Source organism: Gorilla gorilla, chromosome 10, assembly GCF_029281585.2.
Source record: "Gorilla gorilla gorilla isolate KB3781 chromosome 10, NHGRI_mGorGor1-v2.1_pri, whole genome shotgun sequence".
Classification (NCBI taxonomy): Eukaryota; Metazoa; Chordata; class Mammalia; order Primates; family Hominidae; genus Gorilla; species Gorilla gorilla.
The window spans coordinates 75,777,051-75,804,704 of NC_073234.2; the positions used below are offsets into that span (position 1 = coordinate 75,777,051).

Here is a 27,654-nt window from a genome sequence, read left to right on the forward strand (position 1 = left end):
ACCTGCTACTGTCTTCTATGCAAATGTTATCATAGTAATAATAATGATGATGCTTCTTTGTTTCTGAGTGTGGCAAAGCCACACTGTGAAAAACTAACTGCTAGAAAATAAATAAAAGCAGAACATAGATAACCTTACGCAGGAATGAAACACTTAAAATTTCATCAATGTGAGCTCCACATTAAGATCATATCTATAGAATTTTACTGAAGCTGGACTGTGGGCTCATTATAATTTAATAGATCTGACTTATCTGTCTCAGGATCAAAGTATATTTTTCCCATAAGAAATTGCCTCCAATACAAGTTTGAGATTTTTGAGTTTTTCTTTATATATTCCTCAGATTAGTGTCTGTTCTGTTTATTGGTGTTTGCATGTATTGCATGGTTTAAATTTGTCAGACTAGGAATTTGGAATAACATGACGTTTCTGTGAATAGGCAGAGTATTAGTCAATATTATATACATATAAACATATATGGCTAAATTAGTCAATGACATAACTAGAAATTATATGAGTTAATGTATAAAAAATGTTCTATCCAGAGGGATAGAAAAAAACTCATTACTGTATTGGACCACTTATCATCAGACTGAGTAGAAAACAATAATTTGAAGGAACATTGCAAAATACGGGTCCTGTGCATATTCTATTACCAAATAATTTTTCCAAATATTAGAAACTTTTATATAAAGGAAAATTTTACTACATCGTATATTCAAAAGTAATAATTTTTCTCTTCCCTTGCTTACTTTCAGAAAATTTAGATTAAAAAGTCACCATATTTCTGCAGGACTTTTAAAAAAAAGAATAGACAAGTAAGAACAGTTTATGTGCTGCTTCTTACAATTGAAATAAATGTTTCTTTAATGGCTGAATAATGAATTCCAAGGTATTAGTCTTAGTAACAGAATAATTAGGTAACATTATGACCAGATATTTTATTTCAAAACATTTCAATATTACAAAACGAATGTCTTAAATTGTTCTTTAGTTATGAAAGATTGTAACCTTCTTTACAGAAATAGATGTCCATTTCTTTACACAAGTAAAAAATATGATTTCAGAAATTCAGGGGATTCAGATTAAAGTTACTAGGTACTAAATGCTTGAGGCTCAAAAAAAACCCCAAAATTGCCATTACCCTCTGACATGGAAACAGACAGACACCACCACTATTGACAGTCCTGTCATTCAGTTTCAAAAACTTGTAGATGGGAATTTTCTACAAATGTTTGTAGCTCTAAAATACAGAGTACACCATTTCTTGAGGATAAACTTTCAGGGTACAATTGAAAACCTTTGTTCTTAGATTAGTCAGTCTGGAAGGACATACATAAAATATTTACAAGGTCTATTTCATGCCAACAAACTGCTCTAGAAGATTAGCCAGAGTCTTCTTATATCTAAGCCACTGCTTATAGTAAGGAAAATATCTTAGAAGCCTATTTATATTCTAGGTTCATAACTTACTATTTAGCAAGTTTATACTGTGATGTGCCAAACAGCATCCTGATTCTTTAGATTCAGAATCCTATTTGTGGCTAAGAAAATTACCATGATAACCAGAAACACTCTTCATTTTTGTTAATCTTCCTTGCAGATCACATTTTCACTTCCAGCTTTGGATATTGTTTCTCTGTAATAAAATACCAGCAATTTAACTTGATAATTCTTCTGAGCTTGCATGGAAAAAGAAAGGCTTAGGTATGACTGAGGAGATTTTCCTGTTTTGTTTTGTTTTTTTCCAAAGGAGCTCATTATCGTCTACACCTAGGATATTATTTCGTTTTCTTCTCTTTTGTTTTACGGGAATAAAAATAACACTCATCTTTGGTCTAGAAGTAATTTGTACTTGGTATCTTTCAATTCAACACTATTTCAGTTTGATACACTTGCTTCATATCTGGAAATTATATTTAAACAAAGTGACTTTCAATTCCTGCTTAAGTAGATGAGAGTGAGGAAGGCCACTGTATCTGTCACCTCATTCATCACCAGGCTGGAGTTGACTGACATAGCAGGCGAAGCATCATCCCCTTCTGTCACATCCCTCCTGATGCAGCTGATTGCTGGACCTCCCTCCCCTAGCTACTTTGTCGTTATGGCAGTTCTACATATAGAAAGCATTTGAGGAATTTTACAGGCTGGTAAAATTATTCTGCAAACCTCCATTTTAAAAAATATATCTTCCAGTTGGATATTTTGTGTCCCAAAATTTTGACTAATTATGTCCTGAAATATATGCTTCCTTTTAGAATGATTCATTGGAAACTTGAACTTCATAAGAATCAAATAATACTTTTCAGGTGGTTTTTAAACCACTTTGTTCAAGTCTCCCCTAAATACTATCCTTAAGCCACAAATTTCTTCTTCAAGTGAAAGAAAATCCTTTTGTTGTTAGCTTACTCCAGGATTTGTTTTAACATGGAGAAATCAATACTTGGAAAACTGGACTGAACTCTTGCCCTTCCCTACCTATGCTCTCTCCTTTTTTTTTATTATTTTTTTTTAATTTTCAGGGACTAAGAAAAAGAAGACATCTGAGTCACAAAAGCAATAAGCAGTCAACTCAACCTTTAAGGGTAAGTAACTGTATTGCAAATTTGCTTTCTCCACAGAAAAATAATATGACTAAAGTAATTGGCAGAAATGTCTTTGAAAGTCATCAGAACATGGGTTATCCTTATATATTCCATAGTCACTAATTTTCTGTTAAATATTTATGTTGCCTTTAGAGCCATCAGTTTTTGTCTTCATGTTGAATGATAAGCTTTCTAAGAATGGGAAATTGGAAATGTCACATCTTTACTTTTTGCCCCATATCCTCAATTTATCCTTGTTGATGGCTAAGTAATGAGCCCTTGAACTCCAGAGTCACTTCAAACACTCAAAAAACAACTCTGCAACTACACCAGTACATTTTAATTCCTATGAGCAAGAGAGCATTAATTACATCACAGAAATCACTCTGGCTAATGAGACTGCAGCTGTTCTCACTTGCTAAATGATATTGTATCATTTAATGAGTCAATTCCTATGTTGCATCATCTCTTTTTCACGATGATATCAACTAAGTAATTGAGGAATATCTCAACAAAGTTGGTTTTCTGTCTTTTAAGTGGTTGAGTTTAAATGCTTCCCTAAATAGCTAATGACAAGGTGGTGTTTTGATGAAGATTCCTTTTGGTTGGTGTCTTTCTCTAGTTCACATTCTTTGTTGCCCTCGTTCACTACTGGTCTATTTATATGTTTTCTTGTTGTTGTTGTTGTTTGCTGCCTAGGCTTCCTATTCTTTACTTGACTTAAGATGAAAACTACAGCCACGTGAACCCTAACTTGTTGGTATTCTGGACTCTCCTGGTAGAAATGACTTAATTTTACTACTCCATACAGCCTACTGGCTCTCCGGGTTTCTCCAGCTCTCCTCATGTATGCACAAGCCTTTCAGGTTCTGTCTGATTGCTCAGCTGTCCAGTTTCTTTCAGCCTGTCTCTCCCTAGATTTTCCCTAATTGTCATCTTCTATTTTTCTGAAAGTCAACTGCTCTTTGTCAAGCCCACTCTCTCCATTCCTATAGCATCATATCCTTGAACTGCCAACTTCCTAAAAATGTGATAGTCACAACTTCTCTATTCAAAGCCTCCTTCACAGACATTTCTAGGATATTGGGACTGAAAAGGGACTTATCCAACCATTTTCCTTTAGGGCAAAAGAAACTTCAGTCTGAAGAGGTTAGTTACCAAAATTAACCGGTAATTAACCACAAAGCCAGAACTAATCCCAAGGTATTTTAATGGCAAGAATTGTATTACTGGGAGCCAAGAATTCAGACTTGGCTCCTAGTAATATAGTTCTTGCTCCCGGAGATCCTGAGTTATGTCTACCTGGTGATCAATTTCCTTCAGTTGTCATAAGCTTTAGTAGTGTGCAATTGAAATGCAAAGAATGAGGTCTGAAATCTGCCCAGGCATTTAGCAACAGCACTTCCATAATTTGATTATGTTTCACTCCGTGTAGCCAGAGAGAATTCTACTGAATTTGCATATGAGTTGGAAAGGGGACATTTTATTGTATACAAAAAAAAGGGGGGGGAATTTTTTTTGTTTTGGTTGGAAAAAAATGTTCTGAATCATCCCATTGTATATTGAATAACAATTTGGCAGAGGTTTTTAGCCTTCGTTGATCTTCCTCGGTTATTATTTTGCTTAACTACCACGGTAAAAGACTTGTTCATTGATCCTCTCTGTGGCATATTCTTTGGTAGCTTTGATTTTTAAAAAAAATCTGCCCACCCTGTTTTGAAAAGCTCTGGGCCTCCTAAGATGCCTTACTTCTGTTTTCTCAGAGCTCCCACCCCCATCTGGTGGTATCTTCAGAGTTGATCATCAATGTGCCCTTCACTGTGCCCTTCTGAAGCCTTACTGGGAGCAAAATTTTACTTATTCAGTTTAACTGTTCATGAGTGGATGACTTATCTATTGCTATCAGCTCCTGAGTCGGACTTGTCAGTTTGTGGAAAATTGTTCAGAGATGAAGCAATTGTTTGTTTGGTTCTTACTGGTATTCATGAGCATCCTTGGCAACCTGTAATGCTGGACATTTGGATAGCATTTCATGGCTTTACATTATGTCACTTGAGCCTTTGAGGTAGGCAGGGCTGATACTATCTCCAGTTTATAGCTAAAGAACATTTAGATCAGAGAGATTAAGTGACTTGCCCAAAGTCACTTAGACAGTAAGTAGCAAAGTTAAGACTAGAATCTCAACCTGATGCCATTGCTCTTCCACACCACTTGCTAATTAACCTTTAAGATTGTCTTTGTCTTTTTTCCCCACTCAAATTTGTCTGAAAGAAAGAAACACCACACATTTAGAAGCAGGACCAGAAGAAATATTTTCATTCACAAAAGGAGGAGTGGGCTACCACTGTTCCAAACTGCAAGAAAGATTTAGGTTCTACTTCTAAAATTGCTAATTTAACAGAATGCCAATTGCAGAGACAAACAAGCAAATGAAAGTTCGATCTCATGGCTGGGCACAGTGGCTCACACCTGTAAACCCAGCACTTTTGGAGGCCGAGGCAGGTGGATTACTTGAGGTCAGGAGTTCAAAGGCAGCCTGGTCAGCATGGTTGAAACCCCATCTCTACTAAAAATACAAAAATTAGCTGGGCATTGTTGCACATTCCTGTAGTCCCAGCTACTCGAGAGGCTGAGGCAAGAGAAATGCTTGAACCCGGAAGGTGGAGGCTGCAGTGAGCTGAGATTGCACCACTGCACTCCAGCCCAGGCAACAGAGTGAGCCTCTGTCTCAAAACAACAACAAAAACAAACAAACAAACAAAAACAAAGTTCAATCTCAAGTTTATTTGACCACTAATCACATTTCTATGCAACAACTGATTAAAAGCATGCAATGTGCTCAGAGTCAGGCTCTCAAATTCTCTCCTTACTCAGTACCTTACAAAGAATGTGTGGGCATTCTGTTGTGTGACTAATGAACAGTGTCTGTGGGCGATGCCAAAGAATGCCACAGAAACAGAACTTTTTGCAAGTTAGAGAATTCTGGAAAGGCCAGGTAATTTTCCTGTGTGGCTGCCACCTGTCGTGTGAACGTTTAGACTTGCTAGGAAATACTGAGGATTCTCAAAAAAAGTATAAAAATGGAAGAAAGAGCAGGGGAACAAATGGGTCTTGTTACAGATCACCAGAACTGTCCTCAAGAGTATGCAATTGCTTAGGACCCATAGAAAGCACCAACATTGCAAACACAGCATATAAACTCACAACCAGTAAACGCTCTTACACATAGGAGGCATTCCTAATAAAAGTGCTGGTGATGGAGTCTTTTCATGAACTGAGCTATGTTCACATATCTCTTACTGTCCTCAGTGGTCTAAACTGGACAGTCCAAACATGGGATATTCTTCTAGCCCTCCAAGGAGTGTTCCTTGGGACCTGACAAGAAGTTTTTATAACAGTTTCTCCTGGGGCCACTTTTTGTCAATGGGGAGTTGGTATTTAACCCCCAGAGAGAGGGACTAATATTTAATGCTCTTTAATGTGAAACCTGCCCTAAAGGAGTTTTGAAAGTCTAATAGTTACATTTTCTGATATCAGTGTTTTCTATCTCTACTTTGTGGCATATTCCTTCAATCTCTGCACTGATAATATGTTTCTCCTCTCGGCCCCAAACTGATCTACCAATTTCCAAAATTTTTCAGTCAGTTAAAATTTCATGAATTTTTTTTTTCCCACAACCTCCTTCTTTCAAAGAAGTACACTGTGCACTTCTTGTTAGTTACCCTGTTCTTGTTTTCCCAGCTTTACCTTTATGGTGTCATGGTCCAGTTGTATGGAAGAGTAAAAAGACCTGCAATCTAGGCTCCCTGCCATGCTGGTCAAAGACATTCCACAACTTAAAGAAAATCAAATGCCTGAGCAAACATAGCGGGTTCCGCTTTCATAGAGGAGGCATAGAACACAAACATCCATCTCAGGCTGTAATGCCTCCTACTAAGACTTCTACAGAAAATTCAAGCCTGCTGCACACAGGAAAACAAAGTTTGTTTTTTTTTTTTTTTTTTCTATCACACTTTAAGTATGTTACCTGGTTTCTTTCAAGTCTGGGGCACACCTGAAATATTTAAAGGAAAAGATAATTAGGCACTACTCAAGTACCACCAAGAAGAAAATGAAGGGTGTGAACATTTAAAAATGGGTCAGTAAACTGGCTGCCTCAAAACAATTTTGATCCCCATATTCAAAACCAGAAGTAAACAGTATCCATACCCAGATAATGAAATATAATAGCTAAGCTGCTTAGGCATAAAAGAGCCCTGAACATCATAAATCACCATTAAACTGTAAACTAAACAAGTGCACATTACAGAGTTGAGTTCACAGGGAAAAAAAATGAATAATCCTTTCACCTTGGCAAAAGTTGAGTTCTCATAATTTCCTCCCATGGCTGGGCACTGTGGCTCATGCCTGTAATCCCAACACTTTGGGAGGCCGAGGTGGGAGTTCAAGACCAGCCTGGGAAACATAGTGAAACTCTGTCACTACAAAAAAAATTTAAAAACCGGCCGGGTATGTTGGCACATGGCTGTAGTCCCAGTTACTTGAGAGGCTGAGGCTAGAGGATCATTTGAGCCCAGGAGGTTAAGTCTGCAGTGAGCTAGGATCATGCCACTGCATTCCAGCCTGTGCAGCAGAGCCAGACCCTGTCTGAAAAGACAACAAAAAAGAATTTCTTTCCTGCTGTTACAGTCGTGCATCTGTGAGTATGATCAAGACCTGATGATTCTGGGTCTTAATTTAAGGTTAATATGAATGGAAAGACTCTGAACACCTCTACTTCATATTGCTATAACAACTGAAGCATTCCGGTCAGAATTACATTTCACCATGCATTGCCATTAATTTTTTTGCTCAGGACAATAATATCCAAGTCTAGAGAAAATGAAGATGCCTAGCATGTTGCAACCAACCTTCATCACACAGGAGAGGAAGCCAGCAGCAAGCAAGCAAGAAAATAGTTTCTTTTAGAAAAAAAAAATAATTCCTTAGGACTTTACTGTCACCATTTCTGAAAGAAAAAGCTAGAGTTAGTGGTCAAGTTAAAGTATTTGTTTTCTAAGCAGTTGAGAAAAAAACATTGGTCAAAAGCAAAACCAGCACAGTCTTTATTTTGTTCACATGAAGTGCCCTTGTGACTTCAGTCTTTTATACCCAACCCAACTATCAAGTCTACAACTTCCACAGTTTCTACAGATGCATTTTCCAAAAGCATATGTGTCAGGAATTATGAATCTTGGAGTCTGTCTGATTCTCTACAGTTGGAATCTGTCTCCTTGAAGTATGGGGTTAATGCAGCTTCCTAATGAAAGAATGAGTTAAATTTCTACAGAGTAACCAGCTGGGAGTTTTTAAACCTGCCTACACTTATCTAAAATTTGCCAAAAGAGTCTCACCTTTCAGCTTGTGATACTTACTATGTGCAAAATCCCATGGACAGAACAGGAAATGACAAAGGAACAAAAATATTTTAATTAAATAATGTAATGGAGCTACCTTTTAAAAATGCCATCCTCAGTCCTTATTCTACAGCTGTCTTATTCTATACCTATCAACAGTCTAAAAGTTTAAAAAATGAAATATGCCGATTATTAATGTTGACCCTATTTGTAGTGAGAAAGTATGACTGCTTCAGATTCTGTGACAATATCCTGCCTATTCCTTGTAGCTCTATTTAAATTGATTCATGTATATTTATATAGCATATACAGGAAGATATGGTGCATACTTTCTTGGAGTTTGAGGGGAAGGAGAGAAGTGAGAATTTTTCCCCAATATCTTCTTTTAAAAGACTAAAAGTAAAATAACCCAAAAATTTTATCAGTGGTGACCATGAAGAGAAATTCATTGAGTTTTGTTGGTTTATTACACCCAAGCACCAAGAGCTAAAAATATATTTTTAAAAATATGCCAGGGGATTGAAACATATGCATTTTTTTTTTTTTTGAGATGGAGTCTCACTCTGTTGCCCAGGCTGGAGTGCAGTGGTGTGATCTCCACTAACTGCAGCCTCCGCCTCCCAGGTTCAAGTGAGTCTCCTGCGTCAGCCTCCCGAGTAGCTGGGCTTACAGGCATCCGCCACGCTGCATGGCTAATTTTTGTATTTTTAGTAGCAACGAGGTTTCACCATGTTGGCCAGGCTGGTCTCGAATTCCTGACCTCAAGTGATCTGCCTGTCTTCGCCTCCCAAAGTGCTGGGATTACAGGCGTGAGCCACCGTGCCCGGCGCAAACATATGCTTTTGTTGCAGGACTTTTCCTTAGTTTAGCTAAAGACAGGGTTCTTGTCCGTTCCACAGCCATGAAAATTTAGGCTCGCAGATGGTTAAAGGGTGAGTAAAGCAGGTTTTTACTGGGTGAAAGGGGGGTTAAATGGGGGAAACAGGGATCCTCTGCAAGGCCAGTCCCCTGCTACAGTGCTTCCCGCCGGCCGTTGAAATACCAGGTTCCACACAGGAAGAGGCGGGGCCAGTCTCGTCCTCGCTGCAAAGGGCAGGAACCCAAGGCTCCACCTCAGTTGCAGGCTGATGGGAGTTTTTCCAGGGAACCCCTCCCACCTGGCTGACTCACTTTTGTACTAGTGTTTGTAGAATATTATTCACAAAAGCCCAAAAATAGAAACAACACGTGTTCATCGACAGATGAATGGATTTTTTAAAATCTGGTGTATAATACAATGAAATGTTATTCAGTTATTAAAAAAATGAAGTTCTAATACATGCTACAACGTGGATAAACTTTGAAACATTATGTTAAATGAGATAAGCCGTACACAAAAGGATAAATATTATGTAATTTCACTTATCTGAATAAAAAATGTATAGAGATGGAAAGTATAACAGAGTTTACTAGGGGCTGTGCTGGCAAGGGGAGAATGGAAAGCTATTATTTAATGGGTATAGAGTCTCTGTTGGGGATGATGAGAAATGTTCAGGAAATGGATAGAGGTGATGGCCGCACAACATTGTGAATGTACTTAATGCCACTGAATTGTACACTAAAATGGTTAAAATGGTTTACAAAGTACTTCTAATAAAATATAACTAGTATTTCCAAGATGGAAGAAAATCATATTCTAGTCTCAAGCCTCTGAGAAGATATCCATTGCTCAACAAAACACCTTTACATATACTTTCTGGTTATACTGCAGCATAAATATTTTCTAGTTGCTGGGCCACACCGTTCACATTATTTCCTCATTTTTGGACACTCCGGAGCAGACTTGTACATTTTCAGAAAACTGTCAATAACATTTTTTGCCACTTTGCACCATTAAGTGTTATCTTTGAATCAGGTGTTGGCCAAATCGTGTAGACTGTTCTGTTTTGTTCATGGTTACTATGGAAACTGTGCAGTCATAATGTTTTGAGGAGACTAGCAGGAAATTTAAGAGTGTACAATAAAAGTTAACTTATTTCATCGTTTAAAATTTCTTCCAGCTGTCTCCATTTGTGATGATTATCATGTTCACATTGGGAGTATAAACATACAACCAAAAGGGCTCTGGTGACTATGGCCAATAAGCCATCTCACCCCTAACAGACTTCCCTCCCAACCTCTTTTCCTCAAAGATTTGTAATAGGAACACGTGAAACAAGTGGTATGTAAGGTTCAGGTGTTTTCAATTATTTCCCTCCTATGAACAGAGGTTTCCTGGATCCAAAACATGTTTCAGCTCAAAGGGTTTTCCTTATTTTTGAAGATGGTGTCGTCTCAGGAAAATTTCATCTACATATCTCTGATTCACTTATCTTCATCAATAAAGCATCTCCTTGGAGCTCTTCTACACAATTATTTCCTCCATGAGTGGCCAAAAATGTGGTATATTTAAGTATTTATTTTGTGAAGTGTGCTCTTAGAAAGTATATAACCTTTGCCCTTGCAAGAAAGAGAGAAATGAATGCTCAGCACTGGGATTTGTGGTAGATTCCTTGTCAGTTACATCACCACAGAGCATTCCAGCACAATGCCTCCACTATCTTGCTGCTCAGGAACTGTCTAGTATGGCATAGGTGAGGGAAGATAGACTCATCTCTGATGATATAAATAATTAACTGCCTAAATGTTGATGGTCATGCAGGCCTATTCAGGCATTATAAAGAAAGAATGTGTTTTTGCAGCATTTTATTTTCCTAAGTTTCTATGAATAAAAGCTAAAAGATTGATTTTTAGGTTTCAACAGCCTTAGATAGCAATGGGCTTTATCTTATGGTGTCAGAAATTTGCCACTTCATCATCGCCCTCTGCAAGTTAGCAACAGCACTCTGTTTATAAATATCTTGCAGGAATTGTGAGCGTTACTTCATTAACATTTGAATGAGTAGCATTAATAATATTCATTTTAGGGAAACAAATTCATCTACAGATGGATGAACTAGATGAATACAATGAAAAATAAATCCAAAACTTTACTTACTGCTTTATACTCCCAAATAGATAAACATTTTAAACTATCCTGCCTACACACACACACACACACACACACACACACACACACACACACACACGTACACACTTTATGATTTTGGCAGGAAATAGTAAAAGAAAATATGAAATGGTAAGCACTGGTCCTATGATAATGTTTTTGATTAATTACCAATGAGCTTTGAAGAGAAATCCAAATTCTTAGATAAGTATCAGGGCTAGAGTTCTTTTAGAGGGCAAACTTTTGCTATTCTTGGCCCTTACTCCAGTGTCTAAGTAGAGGGGACATTAGCACTTAACCAATCTAAGTTTTACATTCGTAATAACAATACAACTTTGCAGCAATTGTTGCTCAAAGGGTACAAAGCTTCAGTTAAACAGGATGAACAAGTTCTGGAAATCTATTTTACACCCCGATGACAGTTAATAATGATGTATTGTATACTGGAAAGTTGCTAAAAGAGTAGATCTTATATGTTTTTGCCACAAAACAAATGTTAAGTATGTGAGCATAAATGTTATTTTGATTGAATTAATCATTTCACAATATATAATTAATCATTTCACAATATATACATACCTCAAAATACCATGTTGTACACTGTAAATATTTACTATTTTTATTTTTCAATCCTATGTTAATAAAGCTGGGGGAAAAAATTAATGTGACTTTGTGCTTAGACAATATAGATGGTTACCACTTAATTATGCTTATGAGAGTACTGACTTAAAATATATCTATATAAATTTATTCATAATCATATTCTTTGGAATACATTATAGAGACAAACCAGAGACAAGTAGAAATTTTGTTTTATTTTTGAGGTTTTGCTTTCCTAAACTTTTACTTTTCGTAGGCCAATGATAGTTTCAGTATATTCAATGCCATAAGATTATCAGCCTGTTATTTAACTTTTACAGCAATATGAAAAAATGTAAAACTTTTGGAATTGTTTGAGAATAGTATTATTCTGTCCTAAATAAGTTATGTATGTATCTGGATTATGGTCCTGAAAATGAGGGGAAAGTTTCTCTAAATAAGAAGTCAATATGATTACGAAGTGACCAAATTTTACCTTAATATCAACAGATTGCAAAGGTCAGTAATAAAACTCTTCTCTACCTTCTATCTGCATAGCACATTATGTTTTATATTAGTCAGTGAATAGATTTCAGACAGAAGGAGGAACGTAGTCACAGGAGCATAACTACCACAAGAAATGGTTTTCAAGTTTATGTCTTATGCCTCCTACTATGCAGAAAACAAGGAGCCTCCTGGATAGGTTGGGGTGGGGAAGGAATCCACTTCCACGACTCCCCATTCACATGGTTGGCTAAGCGGTCCTGACAGCACATTCCTGTCCACAACGTCCTCTCCTTAAGGCAGCTGGGGCTTCCTCACACCTGGTCCCTAAGTTCCAAGGGTGAGTGGCCTAAGAAACAGGAAGTGGGAGCTGCCTATTTCTTAGGGTATGGATGCAGAAACCAACAGCATCCCTCAGACATGTTCTATTTGTCAAGCAGTTACAGAGCCTGGATTCAAAGGGAGGGAATATAGAACTCACCTCTCTGTAGAAGGCCTGTCAAAGGATTGTGTGCCATTTTAAACCCATTATTATTTGTAAATTGCCAACCAATTACTACTTTTCAACTTGATCTTGCCTTTCTAAATGCATTGGGAATGGGAATGTCTGCCTCAATCACTGACAATAAAATATATTCCAAGTCCACCCCAAATTCAGTTGGTGGACCCATTGAATCCTGATGTTTCAAAGAATCAGAACAAAGGAAGAAACTATGGCCTTTTATGTTTTGGGTGGGTATATTGTGAATTTAATTGAAACAAGGAGAATCTGTTTGAATATTTCTCTGAAGCAACAATTGGTTCTACAGATTATAAATTAACTCTTAATTCCTCGCACCACCTTTGCAGGGCCCCTCAACATCTTTCCCTCTTCGTTTAGTCACTAAAATCCAGTGGGATTAGCTGGAGATATACTGTGAAGGGCTTGTAGTTTTGTTTAGTTTTTACCTTTCAAGCTTATTTTTCCCTGTTATGCATTGTAATCATCAGATATTTTTTGAGCATCTATTATACACTAAGCATGAAAATAATGTGTAAGAATAATACATTGTTCATACCTTTAAAGAAGTCATAGACCAGTGGGAAAGATACTTGTAATCAAATATTTAAAGAATCATAGAAGTACTACAACAAAACCAAATACAAAATCCTGAGGGTTCTTTGAAGAACAATAATTGCAGATAGGTGCCAAGGAGCTGATTTTAAGAGACAGGCTAGATGTTTCAGGCTAATGGAGAAAAGGAAGGCTGATCAGGACATGCAGCAAATACATGGAACACACTGGGCAGCTTTAAGGAATGGTCATTTATGTTGGTACGTTTAGAATATGGAATAAAAGAAGGAACAAGGAGATGAGTCCAGAAAGGTAGATTGTGAGCTTTGTATTCTGGGGCCAAGTGTTTGAACATGCTCCCATAAGTTATAGAAGAGAAAGAGTAATCTCAGCTTCTCCTTTGGAATCCAGCAGCATGTAGGATAGTGAGAGATGAAGATAGAATTTGTTCCACTATAAAATAGCAGTTATTTTTCTAAGAAACCTCAACCTTTTCAATCTTGCTTTTTATGACTTGCTTGAAAAAAGGTTTACTAAAGAAAATATGGATCATAGCATTTCTAGCTCACATGTATAGATATAAAACCTAAAAATCATTGATTGATCAAATACAGTGATGACATCTAGCTTTGGCTTCAGAGTAAATGTCTGCCTTTGTTATCAGCATAGACTTCTTAAAATTCTTCTCTCCTTTATCATCTACTATCTGAATGAACAAAGCATAAAATATTCGTGACAGGTTTTTTTCCCCTAAAAATTCAGTGTTAAGCCAATATCAATCTATACAATGCAACTCATGATCCCTAATTAATAAATTACACATTGTTCCATCTCCGCTATGAAAATATGCTATAGGGAAATTGACATGTGCAAGGAGCTGTCTCAGGAAGTAAGAAGGACATCCTTTAAGAGTATCAACCTAAATTGAAAAGTTGGCTTGAATTATTATGCTAAGCCTATGCTATAACATTTTCAGGTAAAAACTTGATGGATATTCCAGTCTTAAGACTTTTGAAAAAATGTGTTCATAAGATTGACTGATATGCTCTTCTAAACTTGTCCTACTGGTTTTGCCAAAATGCTGCACCATTTAGTTCACATTACTGTTCAAGATCCCACAATGACTCTTACTTTCCCATAGTTTGAAATCTAAAGTAAACTCTAATGTTTGCTAAGTTTTCTGGTTGATTTCTGGACATATATCTCTCCCTTCTGTATTTATTTGTGCAATCACTGCCTCAATTAGCACCTTATTTTATGTAAATTATCAACTCCCTAAATGTTCCCAAGGACTCCAGCTTGCTAAAGTTACCTTATCCTTTTAAAAGGCTAACAAAAAATTGGCTTGTAACCTGCCCCCACAATGGGAAACCTATTGTCTCTCCTAATAACTCTGAGGAATGTTGATTGTTTAGAGGTTAAGCTTCCCTGGTCACTAATGACCTCCTGGTGAATTCCCCATGGACTATCCTTGTGTTGCCTTCTGTGCATGCTGTTCTTTCCCAGCAGCACATCACCATCAGGCTGGCACCACCTCAAATCCTCCAGCACCAAACTACTTTCTACACAAGACTGTATGTGTCCAGCCCACATTGCCTTGGGGCAATAGAGAGAATTTGTTACTTGGTCTATAACCCAGCAAATAACTTAGAACTGAAAGTTTATTGTCTCTGAAGTCTTTTGGGCATTCCCATCTCTAGCAATTTCTCAAGGACTTTCTCCCCATACAGGCATGTTACGTTGCTCCAGCAACCTTCCTTTCTCGTCTCTTTTCCTTAGCTTCATGGTCCAGTTCTAGCTCCTCCCCACCACCCCTCTGTAGACTTTCCTGTTACTTCTCTTATAGAAAGTTTCTCTTTCAAGCTTTTTTGGTTAAATAAGGTTAGTCTTGTTCCAAAAGAAACACATTTCAGATACAATGTCTGCTTCATACTGCATTATACCCATTGCCCCACTCTCTTGATCAACATTTGATTTTCTCCGTATAAAATGCTAAGTTTCCTTTGGTAATTATTTTATAGAAAAAAGGGGAAAAAATGATCAAGCACCTACGTGGTAATCAGCCACTGAACTAGATACTTTTAACTAGTTATCATTTCATCCTCAGGCGGCACTGAGCCCCAACACCAGTAGCCAGCTAGAGCTCATCTGTAGCTGCTCCATCTCTATCTGGCAAGAGCCATATGGTTTGCCTCAGTCAGTTGTTGATTTCACTTTTATAAAGGCATGCCACTTTGCCTTTTGTCACCCTGGAATTGTGTTTGTCAAAGACTAGTCCTTACAGCAGTTGCATTGCATTAGGTGGGAGTTTGTTAGAACTCCAAGATCTTAGAACCCACCCAGACCTACCAAATTAGAATCCACATTTTAACTCTCTTCCTGGGTGATTAGTGTGCACATCAGATTTAGAGAAGCACAAATCTCCATATATTACTAGGTTCACAGTATCTTTATAGATTCTTGTTGATTAATGTCTGTATTCAATTAGGATTGCTGGCTCAGCATTAGAGGACATTGATGACCCTATATTTCCAGAAGCAGCAGCAAAATAACTGTGCAAAAATAAAGGGAAGGCTTTAGTTCTGAATTTAAACTATTTGCAAAAACTTAAAAACTGATTTTCATGTTTATAGTTCCCTTCCGCACCTCTGTAAAATGAGGTTTCCTTTTTCCATACCTTAAATGTGAGAATGTAAGGGCTTCACTTCTAACTTTTATAGAATGATCCATTCCACCTAGATAATAGATTTACTACTTTTGCTCATTGGCAACTAAAGAGTATATACCTTGTTCAGATTTGTAATTGCCAAGTGTTTCAGAAATGAGGCCCTTGAAAAAGGATATTATAGTTTAAACTTCACTTAATGTTAAAAAAATATTATGGTCAATAGACCCTCTTTGAACTTCCCAAGTGGAGTTTTGCTAGTTCTTTTGCAACTAGCAAAAAACCCATTGTGAATATCTGTCATTTTCCATAGTTTCTTTGCTAGCTGTAGGTTTGTTTGCTTGCTTATTTCTTGCTAACTTTTTAAACAGGAGGGATTAGAGAAAAGTAAGGGATAGTGTTACAGAAGAATACATTACACATTACAGGCTTATCCAAAGCCCTCAGATACCGAACAAATTGTGGGGTGGAGAAGCAGAGAGTTAGAAAGGGTATTTGCTGAACTGGTTTTTATTTACAGTCAAATCGTTTAAAAAGAAACTAAGCTTTCTGGTTTCCTTTAGATTTTTATCAGTACCGTTTTTACAGTTTCTCTTTGGCATCAAAATAAATCTTTCTGATATATTACTTCAAGTGAAACCAATAAATTTATAGCCACAACAGAAAGATTTTGGAAGCTTTTTCAACATAAAGATTTTGGAAGTGCTTTCAAATACTTGAAATCAGTACATACAATCCTTATATCCTGAATCGTCATTCACCCTTTTATTTTTCAATAATATCACCAGGTTTTCTTTTGTAATTTCATTTCTTTTGCAATTTCATTACAAGCGTGTTTCTTCATAACTACTTAAAATGGCTATTGGGTCAATTCTCTCATAATGTACTCACCCATTCACCTACGGGATATTTAAATTCCTTACCAAATGTTTCTTATTACAAACAATGCTGGGCCAGGCACAGTGGCTCACACCTGTTATCCCAGCAGTTTGGAAGGCTAAGGCCAGAGGTTTGTTTGAACTCAGGAGTTCAAGACCAGCCTGGGCAACATAGAGAGACCCTGTCTCTTAAAACAACAAAAAAATGAAAAACAACAATGCTTCAAGAAGCATATTCATGCAAATTATTTTTCTACGTAAACACTTTTATTTTAAAAACAAAAATAATTTTGAAAGAAGTTGACTTTAATTGAAAGCTCTAATTGGATAAAGTATATTTTCTAAATATGTCTCTTTCATTCTCAACTCCCAACATTTTTTTTTTAATTTACAAAAGAAAAACACAAAAGTTAACTATCCGGGTGACTTAAATACACTTGTTTTTTTCTCAGTCATCTGTTAAGTTTGAGGTTAATTGCTTTTTGGCTGAACTTTGTGTAAATAGACATAACCAATAAAGGTTAGTCAGCAAGTTAAAGCTCTTGGTCCTCTGTCATATTTAGCTCTTCAGACTATTTATGTCCAAGTGTTTTAACCAAGGAGTTAAATGGTTAGATTTCTCATTCATAGATTGTTTGGGGTTATTACCCAAGGAACTTAAGCTTTAACCGTCAACTATGCATTCTTTATTTTTTTGAGATGGAATGTCGCTCTGTCGCCTTGGCTTGGAGTACAGTGGCGCAATCTTGGCTCACTGCAACTTCCACCTCCTGAGTTCAAATGATGCTTCAACCTCAGCCTCTTGAGTAGCTGGGACTACAGGCAAGCGCCACCATGACCGGCTAATTTTTGTATTTTTAGTAGAGGCGGGGTTTCACCATGTTGGCCAGGCTAGTCTGGAACTCCTGACCTCAAATGATCCACCCACCTCGGCCTCCCAAAGTGCTAGGATTACAGGCATGAGCCACCATGCCCAGCCTAACTACTCATTCTTAAAGGCCCACATTGATATTTCCTTTTTAAAATAATTGTTTAATATAAATTTTTGAGACAGGATCTCCCTTTGTCACCAAGCTGGAGTGCAGTGGCATGATCATAGCTCACTGCAGTCTCAACCCCTGAACTCAAGCAATCCTCCCTCCTCAGCCTCCTGAGTAGCTGCGACTAAAGGTGAGCACAACCACGCCTGGCTAATTTTTGTATTTTTTTAGAGACAGGGTTTTGCCATGTTGCCAAGGCTGGTCTCCAACTTCTGAGTTCAGGCAGTGCTCCCATCTCAGCCTCCCAAAGTGCTGAGATTATAGGCATGAGCCACCACGCCCAGCCCACATTAAGACTTCTTATATCCATTTTAGTCTCTGCTCTTTGTCCTTAAGTTTTAAGGGTTGTGTTAAAATGCAAGGTAAACACAAATGCTGAAATAAGTGATGAGCAAGTACCCTAAAGTTAGGAGGCAGAGATTACTGAACTGTGTGGCAGTTGTTATTGTCACTGCTTTGAAAACCTTAATCTTAAAGATACTTTACCAAACTAGATGGGTCCTGTAAGTGAACACACGCTCCAAAGTGCACTGTGGCCCGACAGCATTCTTTTCCGTGAACACAGACTTTCTGGGCCTCAGAATGCTGTTGACAAATGATAATTAATTTAATTGTCAACAGCTGTTTCCTAAGCGTGTGCCTCTTCAAGTGAGAGGCAGGACATAAACACACTCACCAACTCAGCACCAGGAGCATTAGAGAAGGGTCCTGCAGACATTCTGTGCTTGCTCTGGACACACAAGAGAGGCTTCTGGAAAAACTGAAAATAAGATGGATACCACTTCCTGTTTCTTCATTTTAGGAGCAGCCACTTGTTTCTAACGCTTAAATTTTATGACTGATTGACACTTGGAAATATTTTCAAAGATATATTCAAAATTTAGCTGATTTTGTTCAAAGGAAAAGAGACATCCCCAATTCATTGTCAAAAAGCATAATGGGTCAACAGATCTGTATTAATAATCCCTTATTGTAGCACTTAGATTTGTGTTAAATCGAAGGCTTCAGTTTCTTTTTTTTCTTCATGAAAGTAGATGGACTATCTTAGAACTTTAAGATTAACTGCCTCTGACAACTATAAAAAAATATAGTTACTGGGGGATGTAAAATTAAAGCTGATGGAGATTGCTGAAGTTAATGTGGTTCTGGGATTAACATGCAGGGTTAAGTTATTTGTTCTTAACATGTTATCTTCTATTGATTCTAATCAAACACAGCCAGTTCATCACTTTATCTCATAACTTTCAAATGTGTACATGCTGATGACAGCAATTGTATAGCCTAAAGTTTAAAGCAGAATATGAGAAATTACTTCTTCATTTTCTGCATCCATTTTATCCTCATACTTATCCTGAAATGTTTTCCAAATTATTTCATTTATTTCTATAGTCAGCTATTTTCCATTACCACAAGGGAAGGAAAATACTGCTGAAGAGACTTGGGTTTCAAAGAAACATTATTGCTCGACTGAGGGTCTTTAAATACAAACCTAGAGAAATTTTTCAACCACCTTTCACTGTGTGTGTGTGTGTGTGTGTGTGTGTGTATGTGTGAAGAGACAATATATTACTATATGTTGATGACCTCACTTAAGTAAACTAGGTAGTTAGGTTGCGATTTGAAAGAACCTGAGTGCTTGAGAATCTCTCTACAGCCACAGCCGTCACACAAGATACCCTCTTCAGAGATTTAAAGAATTTCTATTGGGATTTATCCTGTTGTCTATCCAGCCACAGTTTAGCAGTGATAAGTTCTATGTTTTACAGAACGATCCTGATTTCAAATCACCATTTTATTGTCTTTGAATCCTCAAAATTTTCCCAAAATATGGCAGCATTAGTGCCCAAAGTCTATGTTGAGGCTGCACAGAAATCTGGAAGTGTCTTTAAGATGTCAGACACGTGTATCAAATTTTGGTTTAGAAAATACTTTGGTGGTTGTACACACAATCTAGGAGAGTAGTATATGAAGTTATTTGCAAACAACTTAAATATAGAATGACTTGCCTGCTATGTTATCTGTGCTAGGGAGATCCTGGACTGGTGCCAAGGGCAAGAAACAGACAAAATTATCTGTCTTCATGAAGCTTGTACTTTAGTGATGGGAAACGAACAATATACAAAATAAATACTTTAAGATAGCATGTTAGAAGGTGGTGATATGCTGGAAAATAAACCGAGAAGGATGATAAGGAACTGCTGAAGGAGGTTTACTGTGATTCAAATAGGATGGACAAGGAAGGTGTCACTAAGAAGGTGACATGTCAGCCAGTACTGAAGAAGGCAAGGGAACAAGCCACGTGGGATGTGGAGTGAAGAGTTCAGCAGTAGAAATGGCAAGCCCAAAGACTCTGTGGTGGGAGGAATAAGAGGGGGGTATAACTGGGACCTGTGAGTATGGGAGGAGAGTAGATCAGAGAGGCAAGCAGTAGAGCAGGTCTTGTAGAGCCTTGTGAAATAAATTACCTTGATGCCTAAAGATTCTTGACTTTACGGAATAGTGTAGGCCTCAGTTATTTGGACAGCAAGCTAGACAGGTCCACCTGTGAGATAGGGTATCTTTACCTCATGGTTGACCCACATGGATCAATAGTGCCTTGATGGCTCAACTAGCCTTGCTGTTATCTGTGGATTTCAAATTATTTAGGGACTATAAAGACATATGCATCTGAAAATATAGTAATATTAATACAAGGTAGTGCCTTGTTAGAAGCAGATAAGGTGCTGGCAAATAAACTTAGCAGAGAAAAATAATCAGGCATTTAATTCTGGAAAGGATTTTAGGATAAAGGGAGAATGGGTCTAACCATCCTTGGTATTTGGAAAGAGCAGCACAAAGTAAGATGATCTGCATTGGCCAAGACAGAAAAGCCCAGGTCTATTGAGCAGACAGAGGATTGACCTTTTTGACTACAGCATAGGATCAGGAGCCGCCTTGCATCCTTCCACCTACTGCATTATTTCTGCTATCCCTCTGCACCTAGGGCTGCTGCTAGGCCACAGAACACCTTTCTGCAAGTTTGAGAAAGGCTCAAGTGTCCCTTCAAGACACTACTTTCAGCACTGGAAAGCTGTGGCATACTGATGTTGTGAGAACAAGATGCTTTACTGCCATCTGCCAGAAAATCATGATAAAATACAAATGCACCATGCCTACAATGGGAGTGCATGCCCTCAAGTTGCACACTGCACAAACCATACAACCATGTGTGGCAGCCACACATGTAGGAGAAGGTGTGAATAAGTCTGGATAGGAACTATTTAATCTGAGTGTGAAGGTATTTGTATTGTACGTGAGTGCTCACCATTGGGTGACCTCAGCAGAGGAGGATTTTAATAATCAAGTGGATAGGATGCACTCTGTGGACACCACTCAGCCTCTTTCCCCAGCTACCCCTGTCATTGCCCAATGGTCCTGTGAACAAAGTGGTCATGGTGGCAGGGATGGAGGTTATGCATGGGCTCAGCAACATGGACTTCCACTCGCCAAGGCTGACATGGCTACGGCCACTGCTGAGTGCCCAATTTGCCAGCAGGAGAGACCAACATTGAGCCCTTGATATGGCACCATTCCTCAGGGGACCAGCCAGCTACCTGGTGGTAAGTTGATTATATTGGACCTCTTCTATCATGAAAAGGGCAGCGATTTGTCTTCACTGGAATAGACACTTACTCCAGATATGAGTTTGCCTATCCTGCACATAACACTTCTGCCAAGACTACCATCTGTGGACTCATTGGAAGGCCTTATCCACCGTCATGGTATTCCACACAGCATTGCCTCTGACCAAGGCACTCACTTTACAGCTAAAGAAGTGCGGCAGTGGGCTCATGCTCATGGAATTCACTGGTCTTACCATGTTCCTCATCATCCTGAAGCAGCTGGATTGATAAAACAGTGGAATGGCCTTTTGAAGCCACAATCACAATGGTAACTACATGACAATACTTTGCAGGGCTAGGGCAAAGTTCTCCAGAAGGCTGTGTATGTTCTGAATCAGCATCCAATATATGGTACTGTTTCTCCCATAGCCAGGATTCACAGGGCTAGGAATCAAGGGGTAGAAGTAGAAGTAGTACCACTCACCATCACCCCTAGTGATCCACTAGCAAAATTTTTGATTCCTATTCCCACGACAATATGTTCTGCTAGTCTAGAGGTCTTAGTTCCAGAAGGAGGAATGCTTCCACCAGTAGACACAACAGCGATTCCATTAAACTGGAAGTTAAGATTGCCACCTGGACACTTTGGGCTCCTCCTACCTTTAAGTCAACAGGCTAAGAAGGGAGTTACAGTGTTGGCTGGGGTGATTGACTCGAGCTATCAAAATGAAATCAGTTTACTACTCCACAACAGAGGTAGGGAAGAGTACTCATGGAATACAGGAGATCCCTTAGGGCATCTCTTAGTATTACCATGCCCTGTGATTAAGGTCAATGGGAAACCACAACAGCTCAATCCAGGTAGGACTACAAATGGCCCAGACCCTTTAGGAATGAAAGTTTGGGTCACTCCACCAAGAAAAAAAAAAAATCATGACCTGCTGAGATGTTTGCTGAAGGCAAAGGGAATACAGAAGGGGTAGTAGAAGAAGGTAGTCATCAACACCAGCTTTTTTTTTCTTGAGACAGAGTTTCGCTCTTGTTGCCCAGGCTGGAGTGCAATGGCACAGTCTCGGCTCACTGCAACCTCCGCCTCCCAAGTTGAAGTGATTCTCCTGCCTCAGCCTCCCAAGTAGCTGGGATTACAGGTACCCACGAACACACCGGGCTAATTTTTGTACTTTTTAGTGGGATAGAGTTTCACCATGTTGGCCAGGATGGTCTCAAACTCCTGACCTCAGGTGATTCGCCTGCCTCGGCTTCCCAAAGTGCTAGGATTACTGGCATAAGCCACCTTATTTTGTTAAAAACTTGTTTGTGCATGTATACACTTGTACTAAGAAAATATCTTCATTTTATTTCCTTTTTCTTTTATCATGTAAGATTTATTGATTTCACATCAGCACATCACATCAACATAAAGTATTGTTAACTTTATGTAATAGTATTTGGGTTGGGGATTGGTGCATTTCCGGTTGTGTGAAGGATAGTTACATTATCTTAGGTGTAATTATGACCTTATTATTGTCTTTATTTGAAGATTATGTATGATCTCAGGAGATGTGTATGGGTTCAAGTTGACAAAGGGTGGACTTGTGATGGTTAATACTGAGTGTCAACTTGATTGGATTGAAGTATTGATCCTGGATATGTCTGTGAGGGTGTTGCCAAAGGAGATTAACATTTGAGTCAGTGGGCTGGGAAAGGCAAACCCACCCTTAATCTGGGTGGGTGGGCACAATCTAATCAGCTGCCAGTACCGCTAGAATATAAGCAGGCAGAAAAATGTGAAAAGACAGACTGGCCTAGCCTTCCAGCCTACATCTTTATCCTGCGCTGGATGCTTCCTGCCCTCAAATATCGGACTCCAAGTTCTTCAGTTTTGGAACTCAGACTGGCTTTCCTTGCTTGTCAGCCTCCAGACAGCCTATATTGTGGGACCTTGTGATCGTGTGACTCAAAACTTAATAAGTTTTAATAATAATAAGAGTCCTACCACTCTTGCTTCCAAATCCCTTCATACATATATGTATATATATGGTATCCCTTACTATTACCATGCCCTGTGATAAAGGTCAATGGGAAACTACAACAGCCCAATCCAGGAAGAACTACAAATCACCCAGGCCCTTCAGGAATGAAAGTTTGGGTCACTCCACCAGGAAAAAAACAAATCTTTGTTCTTCCATCCCAGCTGGCTCCTTATGCTGGTGGCATCCCTCAAGACAGCTTTTCAAAACTTGTCTACTTTTCTCCTGACTTTAATCTCATCCCTGATCTCTTACTCTTAACCAGTAACTTACCTTTCAATTTTTCTTCCTTCCAACTATTATCCTCTATCTTCACCATCCTCTCCTTTCTCTCGGGGAAAGAGTCACTTTCTACGGTTGCTTTCTATGACCGATTTTATCCCCACCAATCCCCACTAGAACAATGTTCTATTGACTCTTTTCCTCTTATTTCTTCACTTTCTCTCTCTCTCCCTCTCTCTGTCGCCTTTTTCCCCTGAAGTCAAAGATGTCCCCAGCTCCTTCGTATGTTAAAATAAACTTTCTGTCAGCCCCACTTTCCCTTCAAGATGTCTTTACCATCTTATTCTCTCTTCATTGACAAACTTCTTTTAAAAAATAATAATAATGTAATAGTTCTCCATAGAAAAGCTGTCAGTTTCCTCTCAGAAAAACGTTCATATAGCCTACATTCAAATGTCTCATCTGCTTTCAGGAGGTTAATGGATTCCGTGAGGCCCATGTGTTGATTCTCCAAGGGTCTGGGGATGGGCACAGAGGGAATATGGGTCACGCTGCCTCAGGAAACTCACCTTGGTGTGGTGATAATGGCCCTGGATTACCCTGGCCATGGCAGTAGCTGCACCTCGGCTAGCTATTTGATTTGCCCTGGAGACCTTGGGAGATTTTAAACAATTATTTCTGTAAATAATTCCAACAACATAAACACTGAGGACATTATTCCATTAGTCAGTTATCCAGGGCTGCTTTCAGTCAGGAGTTCTGCCCAGTGTGCTCATAGATGACTTTCCAACATGGTTTAAATATCCACATTAAAAAAACTCTAGAAGTCAAGGTCAAAACTGGGGAAAATCATAGAAATCCTTTAGTCTAGAGCCCTCAATTCTACCAATTCAACCCAAGCATCCATGCAACCTTTGGTCAGTTTCAATCTCTTTCTTCTTTGATTTCTTTATCTGTAAAATGAAGAGAGTAAGCACATGTACCTCATACAACTATGGTATGGATTAAATTAATTGAGATAGTAGTGTAAAGAATTTAGCATAGTCTGACACATAGAGCTCGATAACAGATCACTCTCATTTTGTATAATTACTAGTAATCTAGTCCACCCTCAACCAGCTACTAGAAAAGCAAAAGAGAACTCAAATCCCCGAGGCCTGCTCTGCAACCTCACTGCTATTCCATGAGAGGGTGAAGACATCACATTTCTATATGGAAAAAGGCTCCAAAATTTGTATTGCTGTAGAATTGGTGAATTATAGATGCTTGATGAAATCACAAAGTCCTACCACTCCTGCCTTCCAAATCCCTGCAGAAAACAAGCAGATGGTTAGTATTATTCAATGGATAAAATTGCTATTTGCCTTAGATTTCTCTTTTTGTAAACAAACTTATTTTGGGTACAGACCTCACAAAAGAAGAGCATGTGCAATTGTTTAACCATTTCACATTGACTGATAAATCTCTTTTTTCCATAACTGTGCCACATTTCATTAAATATTCACTGGAGGTTTTGATTCCATTATGGGATCCGGATCCATGCATATTCCCAAAGCTGGAGTGAGTAATGTTGTTCCCTGATTTTTTCAGATTGTTCTCAACCTACATGCTCATTTTTACTTAAAGGGTAACACGATTTTATTATTGTTTTTGTTCTTCTTGTTGTTGTTTTTGTTATAAGTACACCCAACAAATTATATAAGAAATGAATAGTACAGAATTCCCAAGCCACTTTAGAGAAAATATTCAAAAATTGTTTTCTGGATATACATACAGTGAGAGCTATATTTCAAATAAATTTAAATTTTTTTTTAAGTTTTTACAATGTGAGAACACTATATAATACTAATAAATAATAGTCATTTGCTAAATATTTTAAAAATCCCGTAAGAGCTGTTTAAACTTAGATTTCTTTTCTCCTACTAGATTTAAAAATCCATTACAATGTAATCTAGTTAATACTCCTTCCTTCAGAAAGGACCATATTTAACACCAACTTAGCCAGATATATATTTTTTAATTAATAAAAGTCCCCAGAGGAGGTTCTATTGTCTTTCTTTGCCTCACTGGCAAAAGCAAAACCAACCTACAAACAAAAACACATTGTCTCTTCATGCTCCTAATCAAAGTAAGGTATTTCTTTTCCCTTCACCTATCTTTTGTATTTTGAAAGAGCATGGCACTAAGGAAGGTGCCCCTACAGGAGTAATCTAGAGTTCCTTATGCCAGGTAAGGCCTAACACCTGGTATTTCTCAGATACAATTATATCTCTGCAGTCTTCTGTGTCTTTCTCTGGTATCTATCACATTGCTACACAGCATTGGCCCAACACCCCTGAGCAAAATCCAGAATTTTCCTGGGGCCTTGAAAGATGTGGCAAACATTTTTAATGTCTACTTCTACCAATTTTCCCATTCCTCAGTATAGCTGCAATTCATATGGGGTGGCCATATTTCCCAATAAAATTCTGGCCCCTGAGATGTAAATGGAAGTACATGTGACTTTCAGGAAATCTTTCTAGACAGAGGTGGAATGCCCTTCTTTCTTCCCTCCTGCTTCTAGCTTGTAACATGAACATGCTGTCAGCTAGATCATTAACAACCATGCCAAGCCACAAAGTGGCCACAGAAATGGAAGCCATGTGCTTAAGATGACAGATAAGAAAGATAAAAGCTTGTATCTCTGATATTACCTTTAAGATATCATGTTATATCCCTAGACTGCTTAAGAAACATACATTTCTGTTGTGTTTAAACCAGTTATTTTTTTTGTTTGCTCCATATTGACGTTTTGTCATGTGGAGCTGAGCTTAACCCTAACTGAGACACGGAGATCACCTGCAAGTTACATAGAATGGGGAGAAACAGCAGTGAGTTAATACTCATTCATTATGTGCTTATAAAGACAAGACCAGAATTAGAACACACACATGGGGAAATAACAGTTTTGAATGAAACTTTTAAGATATAGTTATAGGCCAGGCACGGTGGCTCACGCCTGTAATCCCAGCATTTTGGGAGGCCGAGGTGAGTGGATTGCCTGAGGTCAGGAGTTTGAGATCAGCCTGGCTAACATGGTGAAACCCCAACTCTACTAAAAATACACGAAAAAAAATTTAGCTGGGCATGGTGGTGGGTGGCTGTAATCCCAGATACTCGGGGGGCTGAGGCAGGAGAGTCGCTTGAACCTGGGAGGCAGAGGTTGCACTCCAGCATGGGCAACAAGAGCGAAACTCCGTCTCAAAAAAAAAAAAAAAAAAAAAAGATACAGTTATTATGAATTGGTTTAAGATTTTCCTATCATGAAAAGATCACTGAGATTATAGACAATAATGAAAGCAGAAAACTACATTATACATTTGTCTTCTCAACTAAAGAAGCTCCACCCATAAATGTAATTGTATTGCCACTTAATACTGTCTCAGTCCCTTAATCATGTGTTTGTGGGTTTCTACTACTATTTCAAATGTAAAAAAGAAGATCGTGATTAATCAATAATATGTATGCTAATTATATTTTATTATTATAGAAAAAATAGTATTGCTGAAATGTGGCTCCTAGTTCTAAGAAAATATTTTGCTGTTTGTTCTACATTTTCTCCTTCAATAAAAATAGTGAATTCTTTTTATAATAATATAAAGGATAAAAATTATTTTAAAAATGCATAAGTTTATAGTAGCATTATCTGTGATAGAAAAGATTGAGAATAGCTAAATGGTCTGACAACAGAATAGAGGATGTGTGGTGTGTTCATATGTTGGAACACTCTACAGTAATGAAAATGAACAGCTGCACACAAATACATAGATGAATGACAGTATAATGCTAAAGAAGATTTTTAAAGTATATACTGTCTGGATCCATTTATATAAGTTCAAAATAAGCAAAATGAATTTGTTGTGTTAGTAATTAGAATACGAGTCTCCTTCCTGGGAAGCAGTGATCAGAAGGCAAGATGGGGCCTCTGAGGAACTGTGAATGTCCTGTCTTATCATCTTGTGCTCACTTTGTAAAATGACAAGTTTGCTTTACCAAAATTCACCTAGCCATTCATTCATGATTTAGTACTTTCAT

The 27,654-nt window shown here is 38.1% G+C and overlaps 1 protein-coding gene across 5 annotated transcripts in view; it reads left to right on the top strand.

The window, feature by feature from the left end:
- The window catches only part of LMNTD1 (lamin tail domain containing 1), a 66,739-nt gene extending 41,683 nt beyond the window's left edge, over nucleotides 1-25,056 (top strand). For 2 of the 5 annotated variants that reach the window (XR_008670375.2, XR_008670376.1), the window contains exons 8-10: nucleotides 1,604-1,707; nucleotides 2,523-2,585; nucleotides 10,228-10,358. Coding sequence is in view for 3 of the 5 variants with exons in the window: in XM_004052883.4 (XP_004052931.3) it covers nucleotides 2,523-2,563 (41 nt within the window). In the remaining 2 variants the exon portion in view is untranslated. Of the gene's footprint in view, nucleotides 1-1,603; nucleotides 1,708-2,522; nucleotides 2,586-7,440; nucleotides 9,636-10,227; nucleotides 10,359-24,676 lie in introns of those variants that run through there. The other 3 variants (XM_004052883.4, XM_055358022.2, XM_055358021.2) reach the window with 3 other exon arrangements.
- The last annotated feature ends 2,598 nt before the right edge of the window (nucleotides 25,057-27,654 follow it).